Source organism: Halictus rubicundus, chromosome 1, assembly GCF_050948215.1.
Source record: "Halictus rubicundus isolate RS-2024b chromosome 1, iyHalRubi1_principal, whole genome shotgun sequence".
Taxonomy (NCBI): Eukaryota; Metazoa; Arthropoda; class Insecta; order Hymenoptera; family Halictidae; genus Halictus; species Halictus rubicundus.
In genome coordinates this window covers 26698350-26722601 of record NC_135149.1, presented here as the reverse complement: position 1 = coordinate 26722601, position 24252 = coordinate 26698350, and the positions used below count along the sequence as shown (strand labels likewise).

General features: G+C 41.4%; 1 protein-coding gene across 1 annotated transcript in view; it reads right to left on the bottom strand.

Annotated features, from left to right (window-relative positions):
- Window positions 1-2051: 2051 nt before the first annotated feature.
- The window catches only part of Gluclalpha (glycine receptor alpha 1), a 78589-nt gene continuing 56388 nt past the window's right edge, over window positions 2052-24252 (bottom strand). Inside the window, 9 exon segments of the mRNA XM_076796949.1 lie at window positions 2052-5146; window positions 5149-5238; window positions 9808-9843; window positions 11783-12063; window positions 13164-13316; window positions 13400-13534; window positions 13610-13692; window positions 14099-14252; window positions 14702-14771. Coding sequence (XP_076653064.1) covers window positions 4256-5146; window positions 5149-5238; window positions 9808-9843; window positions 11783-12063; window positions 13164-13316; window positions 13400-13534; window positions 13610-13692; window positions 14099-14252; window positions 14702-14771 — 1893 coding nt within the window. The 3' untranslated portion in view covers window positions 2052-4255.

The following is a 24252-nucleotide window of genomic DNA, read 5'->3' as shown; positions in this document are numbered from 1 at the left end:
CATATAAAAACATGAGGGTGATTTCCTGGTTCTGAATTACGAAGAATGAACGTGATGCGCATATATCGTCGCGAATTAAGTTTACGGGTGTCGTTTACGCGACCAGTCCGGCGACTCGTTTCCTCTTTACCGTTCCGTCGACGTCACTCTTTCTCGCTCTCTTTCTCTTTCGCTCACTCTCTCTCTCTCTCTCTCTCTCTCTCTCTCTCTCTCTCTCTCTCTCTCACTCCCTTTCTCTCTCTCTCTCTCTAAACAGTGACACAACGTTTACAATTCTTAGGGGTTTTGTGGGGGGGGGGGGGGGGGGGGGGGTAGTGGCGGCGTAGGTACAATACTCGGGTGGGTTAAAATCGCGACGATTTCCGGTTCCTGTCGAACTTGTCACATCCCCGGATAAGTGTACACGCGCGGCTAATTAACGTTTATACAATCGGTGTCGTGTTTCGCGCGTGCTGTTTCATTAGACTGCGGATCCCGATGCGTCGGCTAATGGGAAATCGTCGATTCGTAACGGAGACACAGAGTGCAAATGCGGAGATACAATATCTTCTTCCGACATGGGAGAACCGCAGTCAAATATAACGTGTGGCAAACAAAAGATTTCTCCTTCTCTTTTGTTACGCCGCGAACGTAACCGAGCTTGCCGGCAATCAACAAATATGCACCGAACGAAATTACTTTTCGTCACCCTGAATCCCTCAGGGTGTCTCCTCTTCTTACGACCTTACAAAATTGCCATGTAAACATTCTTTAAGCTCTTTCTTCTTTCAAATCTTCCCACCGACTGTTCCGAATTTACTGCTGATCGATACTTTTGGAAATTTTTCACCGTGGACGACGGTCGTCGTAGTTCCAGCGCGATCCAAAGTCGAACGATAGTTACTTTCGATCCTTCGTTTCCCTTGAATACGAAACTGTGCCTCGACAGGGTCGGACAGCCATGCGAGATTTCCATGGAAAAATGTCTGCCCTGACCGGTAACGGTTTTGATCGCGATCATTTGTCCGAATAGTGGTTATCTTCGACCGCGGGTCTCTCGAGTTCTCGGTCTACTGATTCTACGCCTACGGGGGAACATGATTGAACGAAACCTCCATTCGACGCACCGTTCTCACCTCCACAAGTTTCGCCTAGAAAAATGATAGTGTGGCTACTCGCACGAACATCCGCAGTCTAGGCAACAATCATCCTCTGCGGTCGACGGCACGCAAACGCACGTAAAAACATCTCGCGAGCCCGGCGCGAGATCGATCTCTCGTCGCGCGGCTACGCGCCGTCCGTTATTTCACGATAAGAATACATATATATAATTAATCAGCGTTTAAATTGGTTTTATGTCAGTCGTTATTGAGCAGGACGTTATACTGATCCGACATTGCGCTATACGAACGAATCTGACGAATGAGCAAAATCAAAGGCGTGCGTACGCGGCGTTCAAAAACCGATGCTGGTTGAGAACTCTTTTTTTTTTTTTCATCCTCCCCCGAAACTCGCGTTCTGTCCGCGAACACGCTTCATCGTTATAATTATATACCCTTCTCCGCGTCTCCTTTTCTCTTCTCCCTCTCTCTCTTTTTTTTTTTATTCTTTTGTCGTGTAACTCTTTTGAATCGTTCCTCTAAACCTTATCGAACTAGAATCGGTATGGCGAACAACCGAGGACAACGGTACGATAAACGAGAAATTCGTTCGCCAAGAAAGAAATCGTGAAAAGAAATCGGAAAAGAAACGTCCGCGTGCCAGAACCAAACGGAACAATGGGTCTGCGAAGACCCGCGGAAATGATAATACAACGTTACACACACTCGCGCACGCATGCACACGCGCATGCACACTCGCATGCACACGCTCCCATAGAACCGCGAAGATGGAAGATTCGTTTCTCCTCGATGGACTCGACTCGTCGCGGCGGGTCTCTCGGTTTTACAACGGCAACAAACAATGAAACGTAGCACGCATGCGGAAACGAAAATCATTCCCTCTTTAAACTCCTCCCCTCGTTCTATCCCACCCTCATTATCTCTCTATCTCTCTCTCTCTCTCTCTCTCTCTCTCTCTTTCTCTTTTTTTCTTCTCTGACTCTCCCGTCTTCGTTAAATTCCGACACACACTTTTTTTCCGGGATTTTCTCGTCGTTTTGCATTTTTTTACGATTTTGTCTTCGATTTTCAAGGTTATCGACAACATACGCTTGCTCTCGCGCGGGGAAATATAAAGCTTCCCGCGCCTAACGAGTCGGTGAATCATCATCATTCAGTCCGTCTTTCGTTTTCTCCCTTTTTTGCGATTTTTTTGCCTTCTAACTTTCCTCGTCGTACCTTCCGACCTACTACTATATACGCTTGAACGATATCCTCAGTCTCGACTAGTCAATGAGCAATGCGAAAAGTGTCCCGGGTCAGCCGGGACCCCGAGAAGCATCCGACGGACACTTTTGTTTCTGTCTTTGTAATCTTGTTTCGTTTAATCTCTACTCGGCTTCGTTCGTCACGCTTGGTTCTGTTCGATTTTTGCTCGACGTTAGAAAATTTGTCAAAACCGAGAACAGTGTCGTTTTCTCAAACAGCTTACACTCTCGGCTGTCCCTGTAAGACTGAGGATCTTTCTCTTCTGAATAGAAGATCTTTCTCTCCTTCTCTCCTCTCTTCCTCTACTCTCCCTGCCTCCCTCTTTTATACACAGGAATCATTGTTTCGTTAACAATTTACTTGTCAATTATATTACGTTATATTATTTATAAATTTATTCGCATGTAGTTCGTCAACAGGCCGTGGCTATACAGGGTCCACTACATTGGTTTTAATCCAAGTGGCGCGCGGTCTCCCAAATATATATATTTATATGTATATGTTACAGGTGGTGTGTGGTTGCGTGTTTATCTGTGTGTACGTGTGGTTTCGTCGTACAAGTGTAGGCTGTGTAGACATAGTGTGTGGTTTCATCGTGTGGACGCTTATGATAACGTGCTCTCCCTCCCTCGCAGACACGAGATATACGAGAATCGTTTTACACCTCGTTTTTCCCCCGCCCTCGTACCCTCTCCTCTCGGATTATTTTTGTTCGCTCTTACGATTACCCTACATAGACTCGTCGATTACTTGCTACTGTACCGAGCGTTGTTACTTCGTTGCGCTTTCCTTCGTCTTGCTATAGTCATCGAACTTCAGGCACCGATTTCCGATCAGTCTACCGTTCCTTCTACACTCTGTACTCGCGAGTTTGTTGTGTGAGGACGATCAGTTGGCTCGGCAAAGCGATCTGATTGGTGTTTCGTAGCCCCCACTGTTGGGTACTGTCCGCTAGCCCCGCCTACCGACACGCCTACTCTCGACATTCGCTAAACTGCCTCTTAGGCAGTTACCTAACCAACTTAGCATCCTCACACAGTTGAATAGTCAAAACGAATCGTGCCCCTCGCATCCATGAAACGTTACACAACATAATTCAGATGTTACACATTCTATTCTCCCCCCCCCCCACTATTATCACGGACCATATGAAGTTTCTAGATGGAAGGAGCACGGTTCGTTCGAGAACGGATGACCTCGAAGCCAGACTCGAGCTTAGCGAGTGAATTTCAGGCGCGATGTTTCCCTCTCAGTTAGCGTACAGCTCAAGATAGTTAACGATCCTCTTTCGGGGATTCAAATATTTGTCGCCGGAGGTTCAAACGGCTTCCGGAAACGTTGTTGGTGCACCACTTTGCGGAGGTTCTGACTGAGATGATTCAGGCGAACCGAGACCCACGTGAACAAATCTCCCAAACAATCCGATTACGTCAACTGCAACCCCAACACGTCGCGAGAGACGTGACATTCAAAAATATAAAATATGAGAAGTCATATAAAATAGAGATCAAACATAAAAGATATTTAGCACAGTAACAAGTTCACAACTGAATAGACTTCAAATCAAAGAGTAACCCGTGTTCTACATATCGAAAGAGTCCAAAAGTGCAATGTCCTTTATAGCAACCATCTGACGCCAGTTTCAAACAAGCGAATGAAAAGAGTAGGTTAGTCAGCTACTAGGACCTAGCCCTTAAGGCTCCTTCGGAAACCCAGACCATTGTGCAACAGACAACTAACGGTAGCAACGATAGTACGCGATAAGGGCCAAGATAAACCGCTCTCAACCGCGATCCAGCATCAGCCGCAGGTGTCAGAGAGCATGGTCTCAGTTCCCCAGGTAGCCAGAAGTTCCGCTATCATGGCTGAAACCGTTCCGAGCCCCCGGCGTATCACGACGATCCTGTCTACGTGTTCTGCGCGTTGTCGTAATCCTTTCCTTCGAACAAATAGTTGGACCAATATCCGAGATTAAAGAGGATGAAAGTGAGAGGGAATGCGCGTCGCGCGATGAAGTCGATCCTCGCGCTGCCCTTGTCGCGGGAGATGAACCAGCTGCGAGCCAGCAGGCCCCAGCAGCACCTCTCGTTTCGCGAGAAGGATGCCCGTCCTGCCGAGGTGGGCGGCGACGGTGTCGCCCTGCGAGACGTGGTGGGCGACGGTGTGGGCGACGGGAACGGGGATGGCGACGGGGACGTTGACGGCGATGACCTTCCCGAGCTCTTCAAGGAGGTTTGCTCGTTCCTCAAGGAGCTTCTCGGCTGCAAGTTGTGCAGCGACGGAAATGACGCAGACCTCGGATCACCTGGATGACCGAGGAACCGCAGATGACGGTGGCCCGGCAGAGGTTGCGCCATCTGTTGCTGTTGCTGTTGCTCCTCTTCTTCCTCCTCCTCCTCCTCCTCTTCTTCGTCCTCCTCCTCGTCTCTGTCCGGTTGTCGCTGCACGTTGTGATGATGATGGTGATGATGATGGTGGTGGTGGTGGTGGTGGTGGCGGTCAGGCCTGTAATGGTACTGTTGGTGCCGTTGGCGTGAACGATGGTGTGATCTAGCGTTGGTGTTTGCGGTGGTTGTTGTGGCTGTGGTTGTGTTGTACTGGTGATGGGAATGACTGCGTGCCACGTTCCTCAGTCCGTGAGCTTCCTCGTCGACGTTTATTCGTCCTCCCCCTCTTCCCGGAACAGGTAACTCGACCAGTACGCGAGGTTGAACAATGCGAATACGATTGGGAAGAAGATTCGCGATATCACATCGATGCGCTTGGACTTCGTCGGGAACTTGGATAGCCACGACCTCCAGCAGTTTTTTTTTCGTGGTTGCATATGTAATTCGCATGGTGGAATCCGGTCCACCGACATGGTGTCCTCCGGCTGTCGAACCAGAGGTTTCTGAAAGCAGCCGGGCGATTGAGCCACATTAGTCGGCGAATCATGAGAACGTTTCCTCGCACCCGCAGTTCGAGACGTTAGCTTCGGTTCGATTGGTTACAGGGCTGTTGGTCGCAAGGGAATGTGTTCTGTGCCAGCCGATTTTAACGAATTTCTTTTGCGAGATGCCTCTTGGAAAGGATATTATACGTATTTCTTTCGCTGATCAACGTCCATGTTGGAGGGGTGAGAACCCTTAAAATTGAAAGCTGCGAACTCATATTTTTAGATGTCGAGCGGGCCTAAGGCTGCGGAAAGTTAGTTTTCGTTCGCAAATAACGCTAATTAACCTCTTAGCCAAGACTCCGTAATTCATGATAAGGTAGAGTGACTACGTTACCGACAGTATTAAGGGAAAAATAGTTTTAGGTGCCTCAACTTTTCGTCCTTATATGAGAATATTTTTCGCTGGGAAAGGGCTCGTTTGAAAGAGGAAGGTTTAACCTAGTGTGCGCTGGTCATGAGCTGACGAGATTATGCAGATATTTGCTAATATAAAGGTTAGAAGTACATCAGTTTGAACGGTACGACACTAAAGTGGCTTCCGTGGAAAGCATCAATGTGTACAGACCACTATAGTGGCTTTTGTGCCATCCGCGGACGACCGTGCCGTACCTGTGATTTAGAGTTGCGGACGAGCGCGCCGTGCTTAAGAGGTTAATGTATTCGTCATTCACGAACGACAAACATACATTGAGTTTATTAATCATCATTTTATTTCTAGTTTAAAATTTTCGAATGAAAAAATGATTTTTATATTCCTGAGAATAACATGGAAATTATTAGGCATTTCAAAAAGGCATTTCTGAGGTACGATTCGTAGAAATTGGCTTGTCTAACCTGAACATGTCCCCTTGTCAATCCAGACATGAGCACCGGGAGCCCTGGGAGCTCTCTGGCTGGCCCCTGAGGACAATGATTCAAAAGAAATGACACCAGATAAAGAATAAAATCGCATGAGTAGCGGCCTTGATGTTTTCGAGAGAAGGCTCCGAGAGGGCGTGGTTTCGTTGCTCTCGAGCTCCACGGAGCCACGCCAGTGGCCCACAAGGCAATCGTGGCCCATGTCTGGTCTCGCATGTCTACTAGACTGCGGACAAGCTGTTCCGAACACTGATTTTTGAATTTTTGTAGAATTCAGCATGCACCATTAACTTGTGTAATTAAATAACAATAACAGCGATTGATAGCTGCAATGCTTTTTGGTTTGTTTCTTTAGAATCCATACTGAAATTCGAATAAGTGACGAAGCGTTTGCGAACAACGCCATACACTTCTTTCACTGATTCGAAGGATCAAAACTCGCCATTTCTTTTTTTGTTCTAGAAAAATTTATGCAATTTAAAAGCACATAAAATCCGCAGTCCAGACATTACGGTCCGTTCCCATATATCGAGTACAGTTAATCTACTAAAATTTTATTTTAGCCAAGACAAAATCGTGCAAAGTTTTTTAAAAAGATGACGGTGTATTCTGTTGGTAAAAGAAATGTGAGCTCGAATTCGAGAAAATAGAGATTATGTATTGATTTGTACAAAAGCAAACAATTGTATAAAAATATTTTAGTTCAAAAATTTTGGCCAACAGCGTACACGTTAGGTTTTCAAAAAATGTTAAAAATGGTCATAATCGGATTAATAGAAATAAATGCACCAGACTGAGAACCGGCGATTCAATAATTTATATATAATAGAAATATGCGAAACTCAATTCAAACAAAAATATATTCATGCATGCTTTTGTCGATTATGCTACGCGGCTCAATCGTGGACCGTAATGTGTTAAAAATGGAACAGAATGATTTTGTCACTGTAAATGCGACTAACCTGGCAAATCCATTAATCTGTGTATACATTCAACGATTACATTGTTTAATATTTAAAATTCAATAATTTTTTGACTTGATGATGACAACAAATAAATGCCAGTCTTTTGGTACTGTTTTTAATCATTATATTCACTGTAACAATATCATTCTGACGGACAGTGACTCACAGACTAATTTGTTCTAAAGACAAGAAATGTAAAAATATATAAACCACCAAATAATTACGTTCTTTTAACAAATAAGTTAACAAGAAATATTTTCCGTTTATACTTCTCTGTTGTTTTTGCAATGTATTTCAACTTTCTCGAACGGCTAACAATAAAATGAGCTGGCAATATTTTTTAAATTGTTTAAATTGAAAATAGTTTATATACTTCACAAAAAAAGAAAGCATTCTGCAGAAGCAGAAACGTTCAACCCGTGAATCACTGTGCCCCAAACTAAAGTGAATCCTTAAAACAAGACGACACTACTGTCAAACGAGATACTCGCTCAGAGAGGAAATGAGAGTGCTCACGCCCGGGATTTTAGTGCTGCCCCCTAGTCTAATTTTTAGCCTGGACCAGAACCTGCATCATCATTTTAGCCTGGACCAGAACCTGCATCATTAGCAGTGGATTCCAAATAATGCCACAGTGGATGGTACTTCTATGTTAAAAGAGGCTCTTCTATATAGGCTCTGATCCAGCCTAAAAGATGATGCAGGTCCTAGTACAGGCTAAAAAGATGATGCAGGTTCTGGTCCAGGCTAAAAAGTTGATGCAGGTTCTGTTCCAGGGTAAAAAGATGATGCCGGTTCTGTTCCAGGCTAAAAAGATGATGCAGGAAAAGTGGGGACACTAAACCCCGAGCTTGAGCACTCTCATTTCCTCTCTGACTCGCTTTCGTACCTTGCGACGGCGACAAAATAACAATCGACAAAAAATCTGACCGTTCGTTTGTTTGAACAGACTCGCAAAACGTTCCTCGATATTCTCGAAACAAGTGAAGGAGAAGTATTAACAGAGGAGAAGATCCAGGAGGAGATTCCTTTTCAGGAGAATCGGTCGACAACAAGACAGACACGGAAGGAACATCGAACGTGTGAATCCGACTTAAGGTGCACGAAAGTTCCCGAGAGAAACGGAAGTCCGACGGTGTTCGTCGAACGTTGGGCAAACACGCATGCATTATAATAGAACTCGACAGTCTCGTTGCCATAACTCGTGGACAGTGGGTTTGATCTCTGAACGAAAGGGGAACGTGTAGACACCAGGAGAGCATTCTGTGAGCAATCCTTGGACGGAGAAAAATGTTGTTTAGGCGATATTTCCTTTTCACAGTTAACAGTCAGAAACCATGCATAAACGTGATACACTGGTAGTGCCTAACGTAGCTACACGCACATCCAGCTTTGATCAACGATAATTGAAAAAGTTAGGTCTATGAAAACGCTCGAAACTCTATCGAGTCCCTGAATTTAAAAAGGCGGCTACTATAATAAATATAATCGTTCTATTCAGTCATATTTCTTCCAAAGAAAACCAACGTGACCCCTCTCTCCGAGGCCGTGGATCTCGCGTGTTCCCATCACTGAACATTTTTGTTTTTCGCCTACTCGATGCGGTTACGCATTCACCGTGACAACGTTCAAGAAGTACAATATCGAAATGGACGACATAGACTTCCATTAGCCATGGAATGTTTGCTATACATGTATATTAGGTTGGTGAATATGAAATGTCCGATTTGTGACAGTAATGTTAAGCAAACAACTTCTTCCCAAATAAAACCTATTGATCAGAGCGAGCACTATTATAATTAACAGACAACTATTATAATTCTGACAACGAATCACAAGATTCTTGATTGTATCAAATATTTCGGTCGTTCTTCATTTACAAGATTGTCGTATTCAGCGTGGAGTTTTTTCCACCATCTACATTTTGATTAAACATCGCAAAATATTATCGACCATATATTTGTTTCTTCACTCATATAAAAAACATACAATCACATTGTTATTTTCTAGGCGAAAAAAGATATTTATGTCTACTGAACCCCCATGTATTTTTCAATGTCTATACATTGACAAGAAAGTGCGGTCAAACTTTACTTCAGGAAACCAGAAATTTATAACTTTTTAAAATGTAATCCTGTAGATTTTGGCTAGAAAATTCCGAAAGTCCAAGTTTCAATGTTAGGAATTGCGAGTATATACCAATATGGCGGCGCCCTTACTTGCCAAAACCGCTGAAAATCGTAATCGTTACACATGCATAACTTTTAAACTACTGATCTCCTACGATTAAAACTTGGATCTTCGGCATTTTCTCGTCAAAATCTTCAGGATTACATTGAAAAAAGTTAAAACTTTCTGGTTTCCTGAAGTGAAGTTTAGCCGAAAATAGAATTTTATCCCGATTTTTGACATATTTATTATACTTTGTACCGAACTTGTATCACCAGTCTGCCTCGATGTTGTAGTGAACGGTGTTAACAAATCTTCAGGCTAGAATAGCATCTCTTGAACAAAGCGTTTCATAACATTCGCACTTGAAAATCAGACATTTCATACGTAACAACCTAGTATACGTAGGATGTATACACAATGAGTCTCTAGATATCGAATCGACTCGATCGTAACGCTGAAAGTCATATTACTGAATATAATAAATTAAAAGATAATAAGATACTGGACTTTTAAAGTGGAAATTATTTACCTGTAGAGAAGGTTGAAGTGGTCCATCGTATCCGTTCTAGCGGTTTACAATAATAAAAAGTAAAATAATAGAATGAATGTATACGTTAATCATAGCTATATTCGCAGAGATTTTGCAATGATAATGTCACAACAGGCAACTAATCGAGGACAACGATACTCGCGGTCGTCTTTGATTGACATGGCGTCGGCGTCGGCTATGATCTCTCTCGTTTTGCAATGGGAAAGAAACAAAAAAAAAATACACGTTCTACTACGACTACGGGCGGCGAATTGTTAAACAAAAATAGAAAAGGATGTTCTCAAAGAGCTTGACAAAACTGAAATCCGAGGAAAAGACTCGAGCTTCTATTCTGCATTTTGTTCGGTCCTTTTTTTTTCTCTCTCCCTCTCCATCTCTCTCTCTCTCTCTGTTGTTTCGTTTTTCGAAATCTTTTTGGTTCTCTTGCGCGACCTGTACCGTCCGACAACGTGTGCGTGTACAGTATAGGTTAGGAAAAGAAAACGATATCGACACTGCTTTTTTATCACTGACCAAAGATGAATGCTGCCAGAAGATAATGGAACGTTAAGAGCCGCTGCGCACTGTCGACCAGTCGCCGGCGGTCATGGATCGTTGAATCAATTAGGCTCGGGAGGACAGACTCACAATCAGTACAGTGAAATGTGTTGGGTCAAAGTTCAAGCGTTCACACGACAAACAACTCTCTGGCGTGATTGACTTACCTTAGAGCAACAAATACACTACCCCTCAAAATTAGAAAGACACCGGATCATAATCGCGGAACAACTCATCTTCGATTATGCTCGATCTTTGAACTCCCCTGTAACATCCTGTCGAAGAAATCTTAAGATGTTCCGCCCTCGCTCGTCTCAGACTGTCAATTCTCAACCTTCGTGTACCTGAATAATAATTTATTGTAACAATATAAAACTCAAGTCACCTCGTTTCCTTCGACATTTTGCAAAGTTAAACGACTCTGCGGAGTTGAAAAATTTTTTTCAGATTCACTTCAATGTGACCTCTTGCAGGGAAGTCTCCTCTTTACAAGGAACTCTCAAAAATTGATCTGCGATTTTTTTACACGATTTTGTCGCACTTTAAATGTCAAATGTACACTTTCCATTTGAACCGCAATAAATCCGCAACAAAAAATCGCAGATCAACTTTTGAGGGAGACAAATTTTTTTAACTCCGCAGAGTTTGAATTTGTAATTTGTCAACTGAAGGAGAACCATTTCGGTTTTCTGTTGGTTTTATAACAAAAAAGAGACTGAAAATGTCCAGGGAAGGTAGAGAATTGACCATTTAAAATGAGCACGGATAGAATGCTTTAAGATTTTTTTACAGGAAGTTACCGGAGGTCCTTTAATTTTGAGGAGCAGTGTACATTTTCTTCGGGAAGGATGGCAGGTCTCAAATTCATATCCGTGCCAATTATTAATAACTAGGCTGCGGATTTTATGCATTTGTAACAAAATCGAATAATCTATAGTTTATACAATAGTTTATAACAAAATTGTCGAAAGACAGAAGTTCCTTTTGGTCTCTTTAATTTCTTCTAAATTTTAAGATTCGCATTTCTTGCATCAGACAATGTTTACTTTGCATAAAGATCCGCAGTCTATCAGTGACTATACTACACATAAAAATTCGTCGAACCATTTAATCGAAATTTTTAAAAAACTGAAGAATTCATCTTCGTATTTTCTACTGTCGTTGGAAAATTGTACAAACAATTCTAATAAGGGATGCATCGAATATTTCCTTTTCGTTTCTTTTCTTTGTGGACGATAATTTTGCAATTCCAATGATTTCTTTGATGTCCAGTTGGTTCGGAAGGCCTCTTTATTCTTTACTAAAAATCGTTTGAATCGCGGAATTTGGTCGACAGCTTTTGCATTTCGCTGGCGATTTATCGTCAGTGCGCGACAGCTCTGATAAAGCGGCTTGGATCGTGGTGGTTTATACTGACCAAACCGAAATTCGACGCATTATCTGGCTCGACTTGATCGGAGGCTACGTCGATCGACGTTGATTGTTCGGTTTCAGACGGTGGATAATTTTTCCTCATGTTTTCACTGTGCATGTCGCTGCGCGATGCGTAATTTACTAGGGCGAACTCGAGGAGAGCGCCGAATACAAAGGTCAGGCATACGCCTGTCCATATATCAATAGCCTTTGTATAAGAGACTGGTGGCAGTGAGGCATTTATTCCTGACGTCTGCGTGGCCATCGTCAACAGAGTTGTCACACCTGTACCGCAAAACAATCACTCATTTAGTACACCGAACCAAAAATCGATTTTCATGTTTCTTGCATTTTCTCCAAGACAAAGTGTCGTAGAATGCATGTGCAAAAGAATTTTTAAACGTGTTTCTCTCAAAATCACTTGTTCCGAAACGGTTGCCACGATGTCTCAAGTTCCAGTTGACCAATTGACTCGAAATTTTAGGAGTCTTCAGTCCTGTTATCGCCAAAATTTTTTAAATCCGTCATTTTTTCTTATTTTTCTATCGTGCCGAAGCCCGAAAAATATTACAAAATCCATTTTGTAAATAATCAAGATTTTTCGTTTCTTTCGGTTCGGGCCATAACGACATTCACACTGATTAGTAAACAATTTCATACTTTTTTTTGTTTCCGATGACTAGAAAGACCGGTATCGTGGCAACCGTCGACTCATGCTTTTCAAAACGTACATTCGCAACATAAATCTGCGTGAGAATCAAAAACTAATTTACCAATCAATTTCGAGGAGAGCTCGTTAGATTCGTTGTAAGATTAACCAGGTGCTAACAATATTGACATTTTCCTGTCAATTTTTCTTCTAAACGTTAAAACTGTATTTTGTTTTTAGTACAGTTTACTATACTGTTTATTTAAGAAACGAATTCTAATTGAACTTGTTCCTAATTCTCACTTGACAATGATAACGATATTTTTCGTAAACGTCGCTACAGAAAATTTCGGATAAATCTCATTGCTTTGCTGCCTTATTGTAATGAGCAAAGTGTCTTCTCTTTGAATGCAAATTTATATAAATTTAGCAGTAAAAAAGAAAACACTGGATATCACGTTTTCTGTGAAGTACAGTAAAGTCTTGATCTAAGCCGAACGGAGCTACACGATCTTAGTCAGCTCGCCTATCCCCTCCACTAGGGGAGTTGCCTCGGTTCGGCGCGGTCACAAGAAAATAATAGCCCTGCACGATCTATGTCACCGCACGGACCCGAGGATTGGGCTTGGATCAAGACGTTTACTGTACCGTGGAATTAGCGTATCCGAAGATATTTAAGTCGGAATTGTTTCAAAGTGAGATCGACTTCGTTCCGTTGAATTTGTTTAAATATTACCTAGCGAGACTCGAGCTGGTACAGCACTCTGATCGAGCCAGAATGATACCCAGGATACAATGACAAGCATGCAGCACGGGATGTAGATCTGAATAAGGTAGTAGCTGAATTCTCTCTTGAAGAACAGGTCTACTTTCAGACAGCTGTACTCTCCTGTTGGCAGAGAATGATGAATTATTTAAAAATATCAGTAACGTCTGTATACAATAATAAGCAGAAGGAAAGAATCGACTGACCGGTATTCGTTTTGCTATTACAATAATCGGTAAGAAACTTCTCCAATGTGAATCGAGGCAGGTGTAAATTTTTCACAACTTGGACAGGATCTCCTTCTTTCCAGAGGAAAACCAAATCTGCGGTTGTCCAACCGTCTGGAAAAGTGAAATCACAAATTAGCAACATATTCTCCGTAGACAAATATTATTGACAAAGATTCGTTTACTTACAACTCGCCATACGCAATGAACAAACTTGTCGATCCAGGGGGTACAGTTTCAAATTCATCGGGCACGATAACGTTAGGGATATCCTGTAACACAGTTATTAATTAGCATAGGAACGTTTAACACGTGTTCGCTACCAGAAAATAAACAAATTTATTTCACGCACATATTTTACTGAAAATTATGAAGCGTACTCGAAGAATTTCTAATATTTCTGTGACGGTAATTTTGTTCACATTTTACAGGATACAAGGTTGCATTTTATCAAATGACTATTTATTGCAATCGAGAGAAGCTGAATAAAAATTTCTGCTTTGAAAACTTTCATATTGAAATTTCAATATTCAAACTTTAACAAGCCGAAAGTTTGATGTTTTCAAATTCTTCGAATCTGCCGCTTCAATAAGTCTATTACTATAGTCTGTTCACGGCTGTGGAGATCACTGCTGGTAGCGCATTGTTAATTCGTTAATATTGTTTGTTCGCATTTACCGTATACTGTATAGTACGGAACCCTGGGGGAAAATGCGAATGTAAACATTCGGCATGATAATGTTGTGAAAATGTCCCTCTTTCTCGTTCGAAAAGAACAGATCTGGCATCCAAACACGACTCGCGTCCGTTAGTGTTAAATATTTTAATTTACCTGCAACCATACAGACGTTAATCGTTACAAACCACAACGAAATCATGTTGCTCGGTCGAACAGAGACTAGTTAACACTCAACGATATCTCTTTTTACTAATACAGTCTCTACTCGATAAATGTCACAAATATCTAGCGTATAATTGTCCCAGAACTATCCCCACTACCGCGGGGTATACCCCATGAGAAATCACGAAGCTTTGCTGTCCTTTTCCACGTTCGGCAGTGGATCAAAGAATAGTATCTTCTATCCGATAATTGTCACTGGCCAGGCCCGTGTTTTGGACAATTATCGAGTAGACGCTGTATCTATTGATTCTTTTTATTGGTTTATTTGCATTGTTCAACTTTCGACAGTGAAACTTTCTGTTCGACCGAACGCCAGAGATCCGAAGAATTCGGAGATTGAATTCCGTTCCGTGGATCGGATTGCGAGCGTGTCTAATTACCATTGGCATCGTCAAACCGTAATCGTTCGTCCAACCATTGTTCCCGGAATGTTAACTGTACAGAATACTCCTGCAGACGAACAGAGAAGGCAGCGATTTAATCATGTGGTCTGGCTCGAGCGTCGCTAAGTATAATTAGCAAATCATTTAGGCTCGGGTAATGATCGTTCGGGATCGCTAGACGAAGAAAACGAATGCGGATGGGGTTCGTTTAGAAATCGGTAAAGAAAAGATAATCGTGGGTAGCCAAATCGTCGACGTTAGAAGTTCAAATCTCGAGATCGAAACTAGTTTAATTAGTAATCATTTTCAGTTTATTTTTCTGTTGGATAAACTTCATTCACGAAAACTGCGGGTTTTAACTTCATAGACCCGATCAGCGAAAGTCGCTTTTCGATTTCGATTAGTTTAGCGAGAGATAATTCTTTAGCTATCGATTTCTGTGCCACGAAGAAGGATTTGACTTTTTCAGTGATTCACTTAATTTACAGTGACTCGCGCAAATTGTTCACAGTGGTTAGTCTGTCCAGATAGTGCATACAAATTTTACGTTAAAAATTATAGAAATGCACCGTACAAGGGTATTATAATATAAAAGACAGAACAACAAGCAGACGTCACGTAAAGCTATGTCCACACTGAAGCAACGTTTTATCGTCTCTTGTTTCCTTCGGTTGCTACAGTGTGTGACATAGTTGTACAGAGATTTCTCTATATATGTCGCCAAGGCCTGGATGATAAACGTCGCGGAGTTTACAAATTCTTGCACTCATTGTTCCTTCGCAAAATGACCAAGAGAAGTGAACAAATGCGCGAGGCACCTTTTCACAAATTTTGTACCTCTGTACACCAATTACGATAATTAATTTTCTAAAAATAATATGAATTTTAGAAAAATAAAAATTAGTTTTCGTGACAAAGATGTCGATAAAGGTTGCTATGCGGTACTGTTATGATGATTTCATTTCTAACGTCGGACAGAAAATCTCTAGGGTCGAATCTAATCGTGAAATCAGCCTACGAATCAGAATCGATGACGACTGGGGTGGAGGTGGGGGGATCATTGGATTAACGGGAAGCTAAATGGTTCGTTCTCGATTCTCAAAATAATTCTCTAATTGGAGGAAACACTGTCGTAAGGATACGGATCGCAGAGACGATCCAGAGTCAGTGTGTGAGATCGAGATTTCCGTGCAGAATGGATCGGATGGGGCCGCTAATCGTAAAACCAACGCAAAACGGGTGAAAAAAACGGTTCTAAGAACAGGGGAACGATACTTTTGTAACCTGTCGGCGATCTTGGTGATCTTGCAATGGTCCTACCTATTCGAACTTCGTTTCGACTGTAATCAGACACCTTGGGCTTTTAACGCTCCCGAAGTTTAAACATTAAGTTAAGAACTAAACGTTCCTTTTGTTGTAATCAGCAGTCGGACAGAGAAGGAGTGATTTTTCACTGCAATCTTCTACGATAAAATGGATTGAACTGTTTCTGAAAACTCTGCGGAGCCTTGATGCATATTATAAAAAAGAACATTTTTGAACATTTAATCATTTATCAGTAGACTGCGGATTTTATGCATTTATGACAAAAATTAGTAGGTGTAATTTTAAGTAGCACAAATATGAGAAAAATTTAAACATACTACTACATTATTTTCAATCTTCTAAACATATCCAGAAAGAAAATCTATTTGACTTCAGTTCGTTGCAATTCGGGAAAACAAATTTTATTTCCCACAAAGATCCGCAGTCATCGGTTAAAGCTGGGCAGGTTCTGAACGATGACCCTGCCCTAGTTTATTAAAAAACTATTCTCAGTTTTGCGTAAAAGCAAGTGTACATGTATCTTTGTATATAAACAAATTTAAACGAACAAATGACTGTATGATATTGAAAATTTCATCCCAGTTGAAATCTTCAAAATTAAACTTTTCCCCAAACTTTCCAGAAAAAATGCTTCCAGATTAACAAAAAAAAAAAAAGGATGATCAACACATTCCAGACTAATTTTCAAGTACAAAATTCGGCTCCCTCTCGACCGAAAGCATCGTTTACCGCGAATTTCTCGCGCCGGACGACCGGTATCGACAAGATGGCGGCCGCCGGCGGCCATTTCGATCTTAGTCGGTCTCGGGCTTGTTTCCCGCGGACCGTCGAAGGTCCGCGGAGATTGTCTGCGAAAGGAGATTAGCCTCTTTTCGCGTGAAGAGCACTCGGCGTCCGCGGAAGGTCGCTGTTAATTCCAATTTTCTCTCGGGAGCGTTACAGTGTCCCAAGGACGCGGGCGGCCATTTTCGCTGGAAGAAAAAAGGGACGCGGATGGTGTGTTTTGTTTCGGCCATTTTCAGGCTCTGTGTTGGTCGTAACGGATGGCTCGAAGTGGACCACACTCGTGTAACACACCGCGGGTGTATAAGGCGATGTAAAGAGAACTCATGCAAGAAGCAACATCGAAGCTCTAGCTACGTTACCAAATGGTCCGTACTAAAACAGAACTCTAGTTTCCAAGGCTAATGGTTAAATATACAATATAGACAGTATGTACATGTACATGTATATATATATATATATATATATATATATATATATATATATATATATATACAAATATAGATATATAGATATATGATATATGTTGATATATAGATATATGTTGATATATACATAGCAGGTATAGACAACTAGCATGCATCTTGGCTCACAGTTCCATATCTTTCCCAGCCGGGCCGGACTTGTCCCACATCGACGGCGTCCTGTTTGTGTGTCTATCTCTGGGAGGGGGGATAAAGGCAAGAGCATCCATATTTTGCTTGTATATTTTCTCGTATAATTGTTGTTGTTGTTGTTGTTGTGGTGGTGGTGGTGGTTATTGTTAGGTTAGTCGTTTAAACTGTGATCGCACGTCCTGAAACGTTCCCAGGCTAGAACCAGCGAGGTCAAACCTAGGCTAACCTGGACCTAGCTAACATCCTCTTGTCGTTCCTTGTTTTTGTGTTTTTTTTTTGGTGGGGGGGGGGGATTTGTGGACTTTTAGGTCCGGTTCTGTCGACCTGGGGCCCACAGAATCCTCTGAAAAGTGGGCGACACGTTGCGCAGGATGGTCACCTAACCTAAATGCTAGAACACTGTCTCGTTCGTTGGAGGGCGGTTCGTCCTAATCCTGCATTGTTTATTGAACACCTTGATGGAAATCAAGGATAGCGCAAAGACTAGTAAATATTTGTTTCACAGTAGAAACGCTGTCCAGCATTTCGTTATACAGGGTGTTCCGTGAGATTGCTCGAAAAGCAACGAACGTTCCAAGTTGTTAGGGTTCTGGTTGATCGTTAGAAAGCAGAGTTCGGTAACACGGTAATGTCTCGACGCACGCGCAAGAGATGTGAAAATCTGTAACATGATACAATATCGGTGAGACGAGACTAAGTCAATGACGATACCTTTTTGTTATTAATGATTTTCCTGTGGAACGTTCACCAACACGTTCGTGACATTCGGCGGATTAAAACGAGCCCAAACACGACACAATTCGGAACTCATTTGTTCGTTTAATTCGCGATACAGTGAAACCTCGATTATCCGAACTGTCGATGACACCGTCGAATACGAATGGTTCAGAGTAAAGCGATTTACAGATTTAATCCAGCGTTTGTACAATCATGTATAATCCTAATACTTACGTCTCTTTGATTAGTTCGGATAATAGAGGTTCAATTATATCGTGGATTACGGTATTAATTATGATCCGAACTGTGTCGTGTTTGGTATCATATTAATCGGAAAAGTGTCGCGAATACGTCAGTGAAGGTTTCATTAAAAAATGATTAAAAAGGAAAAAGTTATGTCAGTGAATTATGACACCGAGACACCCAAGAGCTCAAAACACAGTGTTTGTATTTGTAAAAACAGTGTCAGATTGTTTCGGGAATGTGTCGAGACATTACCGTGGCAGAGTTTTCCAAAAATTCTGTAATTCCGTTCAAAGGTATGCTGAACGTTGGATCAGCGAGGCGAAAACTCTCGCAGATTTCGCGACGCGTCCTCTTTTCGTCGCTTTCGTCTCGAGAGTATTTCCCCTTCCCGTCGTCGTCTAAAAACAAACGGCACTTCACTAGGGTAACACCTAGTTCGCAGACGATCCTTAATTATTCAAAATCTTCGATCCGTTTAGCGCCGCGAAAGTGATATCTCTCCCCGCCGCTTCATTCAGTCGGTTTCCCTTTCACTTTCATGAATACATTACACGCAAGTAGTACGAGTCAGCGAATAATCGGCCTGTACCGTGCGGACTGTGTTTTCAACGGATATATATATATATGTGTGTACCACTGCTCTAATTAAATCGATCGACAATTTCCTCTGCGATCTCTGCTCGACACGCGCGACTCCTTTCCGATGCATTTTCCAGCATTTTTTAAACTATATTCCAGAAATTATTCATATTCTACGATTTCTACTCTCCTCAATTTTCATTTTCGTGAAGAATTACGCGAACGTTTTTAGAGCTACATTTTAACGCCTTTCAGTGGATAATTGTTCAATAAAGATGTTATTTATATTCCACAATCTTTACGCTCCACAAATTTCATTTTTTTATAAATCGAACCTCACGTCAACAATTTTACAATTTTAAAAATTTTCACGTTTTACAATCTCTGCTTTTCACAAGCAATGCATTTTATTTCATTCTTGCTAAATCGTTTCACTCCGTGGCAGCATTTTTATTTCCTAATCGACTTTTCCACTTTTTTTTCAGTGAATATAAACACAACAAAAACCTCCGCTTTTCACGTGCAATTAATTTCAGTTTTATTGTACCGGTTAACTTCACGTCAACATGTTTATTTGCGAAACAATATTTTTCCCTTTGTAACGAGTATAAATGTAAAAAGATTTTTTACTCTCTCCACGTGCTTCACTCTTTTATTTAACTTCAGCTATTTAAAATAATATTTCCAATATTATTTTAAATATGAATATAAATGTAACAAGATTGTTTGACTAATTTTATCATATTCTACTCTCTCCACTTCGCTCTTTTATTTAACTCCAGCTGTTAAAAATAATATTTCCTATATTATAATTTCCAATATTATTTTAAGTATGAATATAAATTTAACAAGATTGTTCTACTAATTTTATCATGTTCTACGCTCTCCACGTGCTTCACTCTTTTATTTAACTCCAGCTGTTAAAAATAATATTTCCTATATTATAATTTCCAATATTATTTTAAGTAAGAATATAAATGTAACAAGATCGTTGGACTAATTTTATAATATTCTACTCTCTCCACTTCGCTCTTTTATTTAACTCCAGCTGTTTAAGATAATATTCCCAATATTATAAATTCCAATATTATTTTAAATATGAATACAAAAGTAACAAGATCGTTGGACTAATTTTATAATATTCTACTCTCTCCACTTCGCCCCTTTATTTAACTCCAGCTGTTTAATCCTTATGTCAATAACCTCACTGTCAATTTCTTCTTATAACTTAAATGTATTTCTTGACAAATAGCAAAGTGATTATAAATTTTTATGTTCCCGGGTGTGATCACAAATTAATTTATATTTAAGGCACAAAAATATGCATTGAAATGATAAAGAGCTACATCAACGAATATCGTAGAATCTGTTGGTTATTGGCATAGAGGTAAACATAACATTTCCATCGTGTTAAACGAATCGTCATCTCTCCCTGTTGTTCGAGAGCTTGCGGCGAAACCCCCGAAAGCGATATTCCCCGGGTCTACGATTAATTAGAGACGGGTTAATCGAGAAAGGGGAAAGGGCTCGCCGCTAACGGCTTGGCAACTACTTAATGAATGATTCCGGCGGAACGCTACCCAACGGGGCCTGCGATAAACGCAATTTCGCAATCATAGTACTGGAAGACGTGTCTCGCAGCCGGTCGGTTAAACGAGGGCTGGTCGATGTCAGTGTGTTCATGAGAAACGAGCTGCGAACAAAAGGCGAAGGAAACGAATGGAGAAGAAACGAAAATCGTGGCGAAAATATGATCGTGAATCGAACATCGACAAAACAGGAGAAGAAAAAAAATAAATAAATAAAATAACAGATCGTCCCACTGCAGTCGACGGTACGTACCATGTGGTCCTTTTAAACGTCGGGGAAAACCAAATGTTCCTGCATGGAAAAAGTGAACATTTGTCTATACATAATTACGGTCAAGCTTCTAGCGACGAGCTAAGCATATTTGCATGACTTTCCGTCGCACGTGTTTCGCCGTATCGCTAGACTTTATCTCTTGCTTCAATCACACCGAAATACGTCGAGAAAAGGTTAATATAGAACTTGGGAAAAAATCATAATCGCACGCCGAGTCTCGCTAGAACGTCCGCGAAACCAGGCTCCGCCGAGTAGTATAAGTCGGCGCTCGGTCAGACTACAGTTCGACGCGTCTTTCTCCGCGGCGAAGACATTCTCGAGCTTCGTAATCGCGCGGAACGCATTGTACGAGCTGGTATTAGCTCATCGGGCAATCATTTCGCCCCGTACAATGGCTTTTGTACGCAACGTCGAAGAGAATCCCTCTGCCAGCGAACGACACCAACGCCAGACGATCCATATTTTATTGGGTTGAGTAACGAGTCCGTCCGGATCCCCTCCCTCCCCCCGCATAATACAGGCCCGATATCCGCGGAATGATTTATACGCAATTCGAATTTTTCTGCCCCACTTTGCCCGCTTTTCAATTACCGTCGCGCCGACAGCTCTCTCGCTCGCGGAAAAATTCAGATCCGACGCGTTCCGCCTCATTTCTCCGGAGGAAAGCCATTTCGAAAGTGAATCGGAAATCATCTCGCGGAGAATATTCTTTGCGACGACTGTTGTGCGCGCGCGTGCGCGGTATCGACGATTCAATACAACTGCGAGGTTCTTTTCAAATTTTTAAATCGTTCGAACAAACATTCCCACTGTTGCGAATGAGTCAATTGAAATGATTTGAGTGACGGAAAATTTGGACGAATTTGTTCACGAAAGCTGAGTTTCACCGGTTGAGGATCGAAACGATTTTTCCTGTTCAACGCGAACTTTTCCACGACCATAAATCATCGAGATCGAAAAAGCTCGTGTCACTCAACCCAATGAAAGGACCGTTTGGAACCTGAGGGAGCAGGTCGGTCCTAAAAGCGTCGATCCCCGCACATTTATAGAAAACTCTCGTCACGATGAATCGAACGGTGCCAACTCGAATTCGCCGGCCAGTGAAATCGCTTTGAAAAATGGCCCGCGAAAATCGGGAAGCACCGTCGCGTCATTTCCATTAACACCGGAAGTGACTCGGGCAAACCCGATAACAATTCTCAGTGAAAATCCACCAAAAGCTATAAAATAATAAAATAAATACCGGATTCACCGAAGTTCCTAACAAACGAATCTGCTTCCGTTAACATAATAATATAATATATGCGACGATACGTTTATTCATTGTGACGAGAGATTCCTCTCGCATAGCAATCACTTTCCGTTCTCGGCACGAACGCGACCGGTAACAGTCAGTACACGATCATTGGCAATTTTCAAGAGATCATTCTAACCGCCATCCTCTCGGAATGTTGTGCGGTCGGTCTAAGTGAATTGATGATTCGATGAAACTCGTTTTTCGTGGTGGCGAGCGTGCTCCAGGTTGATCCAATGATTGATGGATGACAGCGAAACAGAGACAGACAGATAGATAGATAGAGGGGGAGAGAGAAAGAGAAAGAGAGAGAGGCAGAAGAGACAGACGATAAAGGGTGTAGAGACAGAGACGAATGGACTCGGGAACGGGACTGGTTTGGCCGGGGCGAACATACATATGTAACATGCAGTCATAGAAATAAAACACAAGTATGCATGATCCATGACGATAAGACATTATTCGGTTCACAGCCTTTGTCGTCTGAGAATGTACACAGGGTGCTCCATGAACCATCATTCTGCTCGCAAAATCAATAGACACGTTTGCAAATAAGATTTACTGCACGGGGACTTCGATCGTCGTACCTTGTTCCTGTGTCCGACCATCGCTGGTTATTTCTACTTCGGTCAATTTTTATTCTAAGAGTTCGATTTTTCATTGATTTCCAACTTTTTTGGGGGATATTGAGACATTTATACATTTTTGTAATTTACATAAACCTGAGCATTGTGTTTCTGTCTCGTGTCTGACCATCGCTGGTTATTTCTACTTCGGTCAATTTTTATTCTAAGAGTTCGATTTTTCATTGATTTCCAACTTTTTTGGAGATATCGAGACATTTAAACATTTTTATAATTCACATAGAGCATTGTGTTTCTGTCTCGCGTCTGACGATCGCTGGTTATTTCTACTTCGGTCAATTTTTATTCTAAGAGTTCAATTTTTCATTGATTTCCAATTTTTTATGGGATATTGAGACATTTAAACATTTGTATAATTCACATAAACCTGAGCATTGTGTTTCTCTCTTGTGTCCGACCATCGCTGGTTATTTCTACTTCGGTCAATTTTTATGTAAAGTGCTTTGTTTTTCGTTAATATTAAATTTCTTCGAGATGTCCAGGATCTTAAACATTTTTATAATTCACGCGACCTTGTGCATTAGATTTCTCTCTCCTGTCTGACTATAAAATCATCGAATCAATTCTACTGTAATTAATAAACCACTCTTATTAAATTTTATTTCTCTTTGTTATCGAGGAAATTGAATTCGAGAGCCTAAATAACTCGCGTGCACTTCACGATTTCGTAGCTCTCGTCTGTCTGACTATCACTGGTTGATTCTACTTCAGTTAATATTCATGTTAAGAGTGTTACTTCTCATTACTTTGAAGAGCGAATACTTTGACAAAGCAACTAATTAAACAATCATCTTGATTGGTGAGAAACGTGTAATACTGTACTGGTATAAGTAGAAATGCCAAGCAATAGTCAGACATACAAGCAACTGGAACTTTGTAGCACTTGAATCGTGTAAATTTTAAATTCAATTGTTTCACAAACTAACAAAATATGTTCTTACAGAAATTCTGAAATATTCACAATCTTTGCAAAGGATCACGTTTTTTAGTTATACTATTGTCTTCGAATGTTCACATCCAGCAATGGTCAGAAAAATTAGCCACAAAAATTTAACACAAATCTTGCAAGAAACGACTCTCACACTTTCTTCAAAAAACTCTACAATACGTATGGTTTATAACGAATACATGTTTCACATATTTCACCGTTACACCACTAGCTGAAGCTCACGCCAGTAGAAACACTCGGCGCTAGTCAGAAACAGGATTAAAGGACCCGCGTGGAAAAAGGAATCTCTGAATCGGTCTTTTTTTCCCGCGAACGAAGCCCCATACAGAAAAATGTTATTCTACGGTTTTTCATCTGCTTTTGCTCGTAGAATTGCCCGGCTTTTCATCGTTGCCATATTTCGAACACTCTGTATAGCAGGTCGTTAACGGCAGCCGGTGCACGCGGCTGCCCGGAAACGAGAAGGGGGGAAAAAAAGGAACGAAAAATAGCTCGGCGCGAGAAATCACTGTTCCATCATGCTTCGCGTG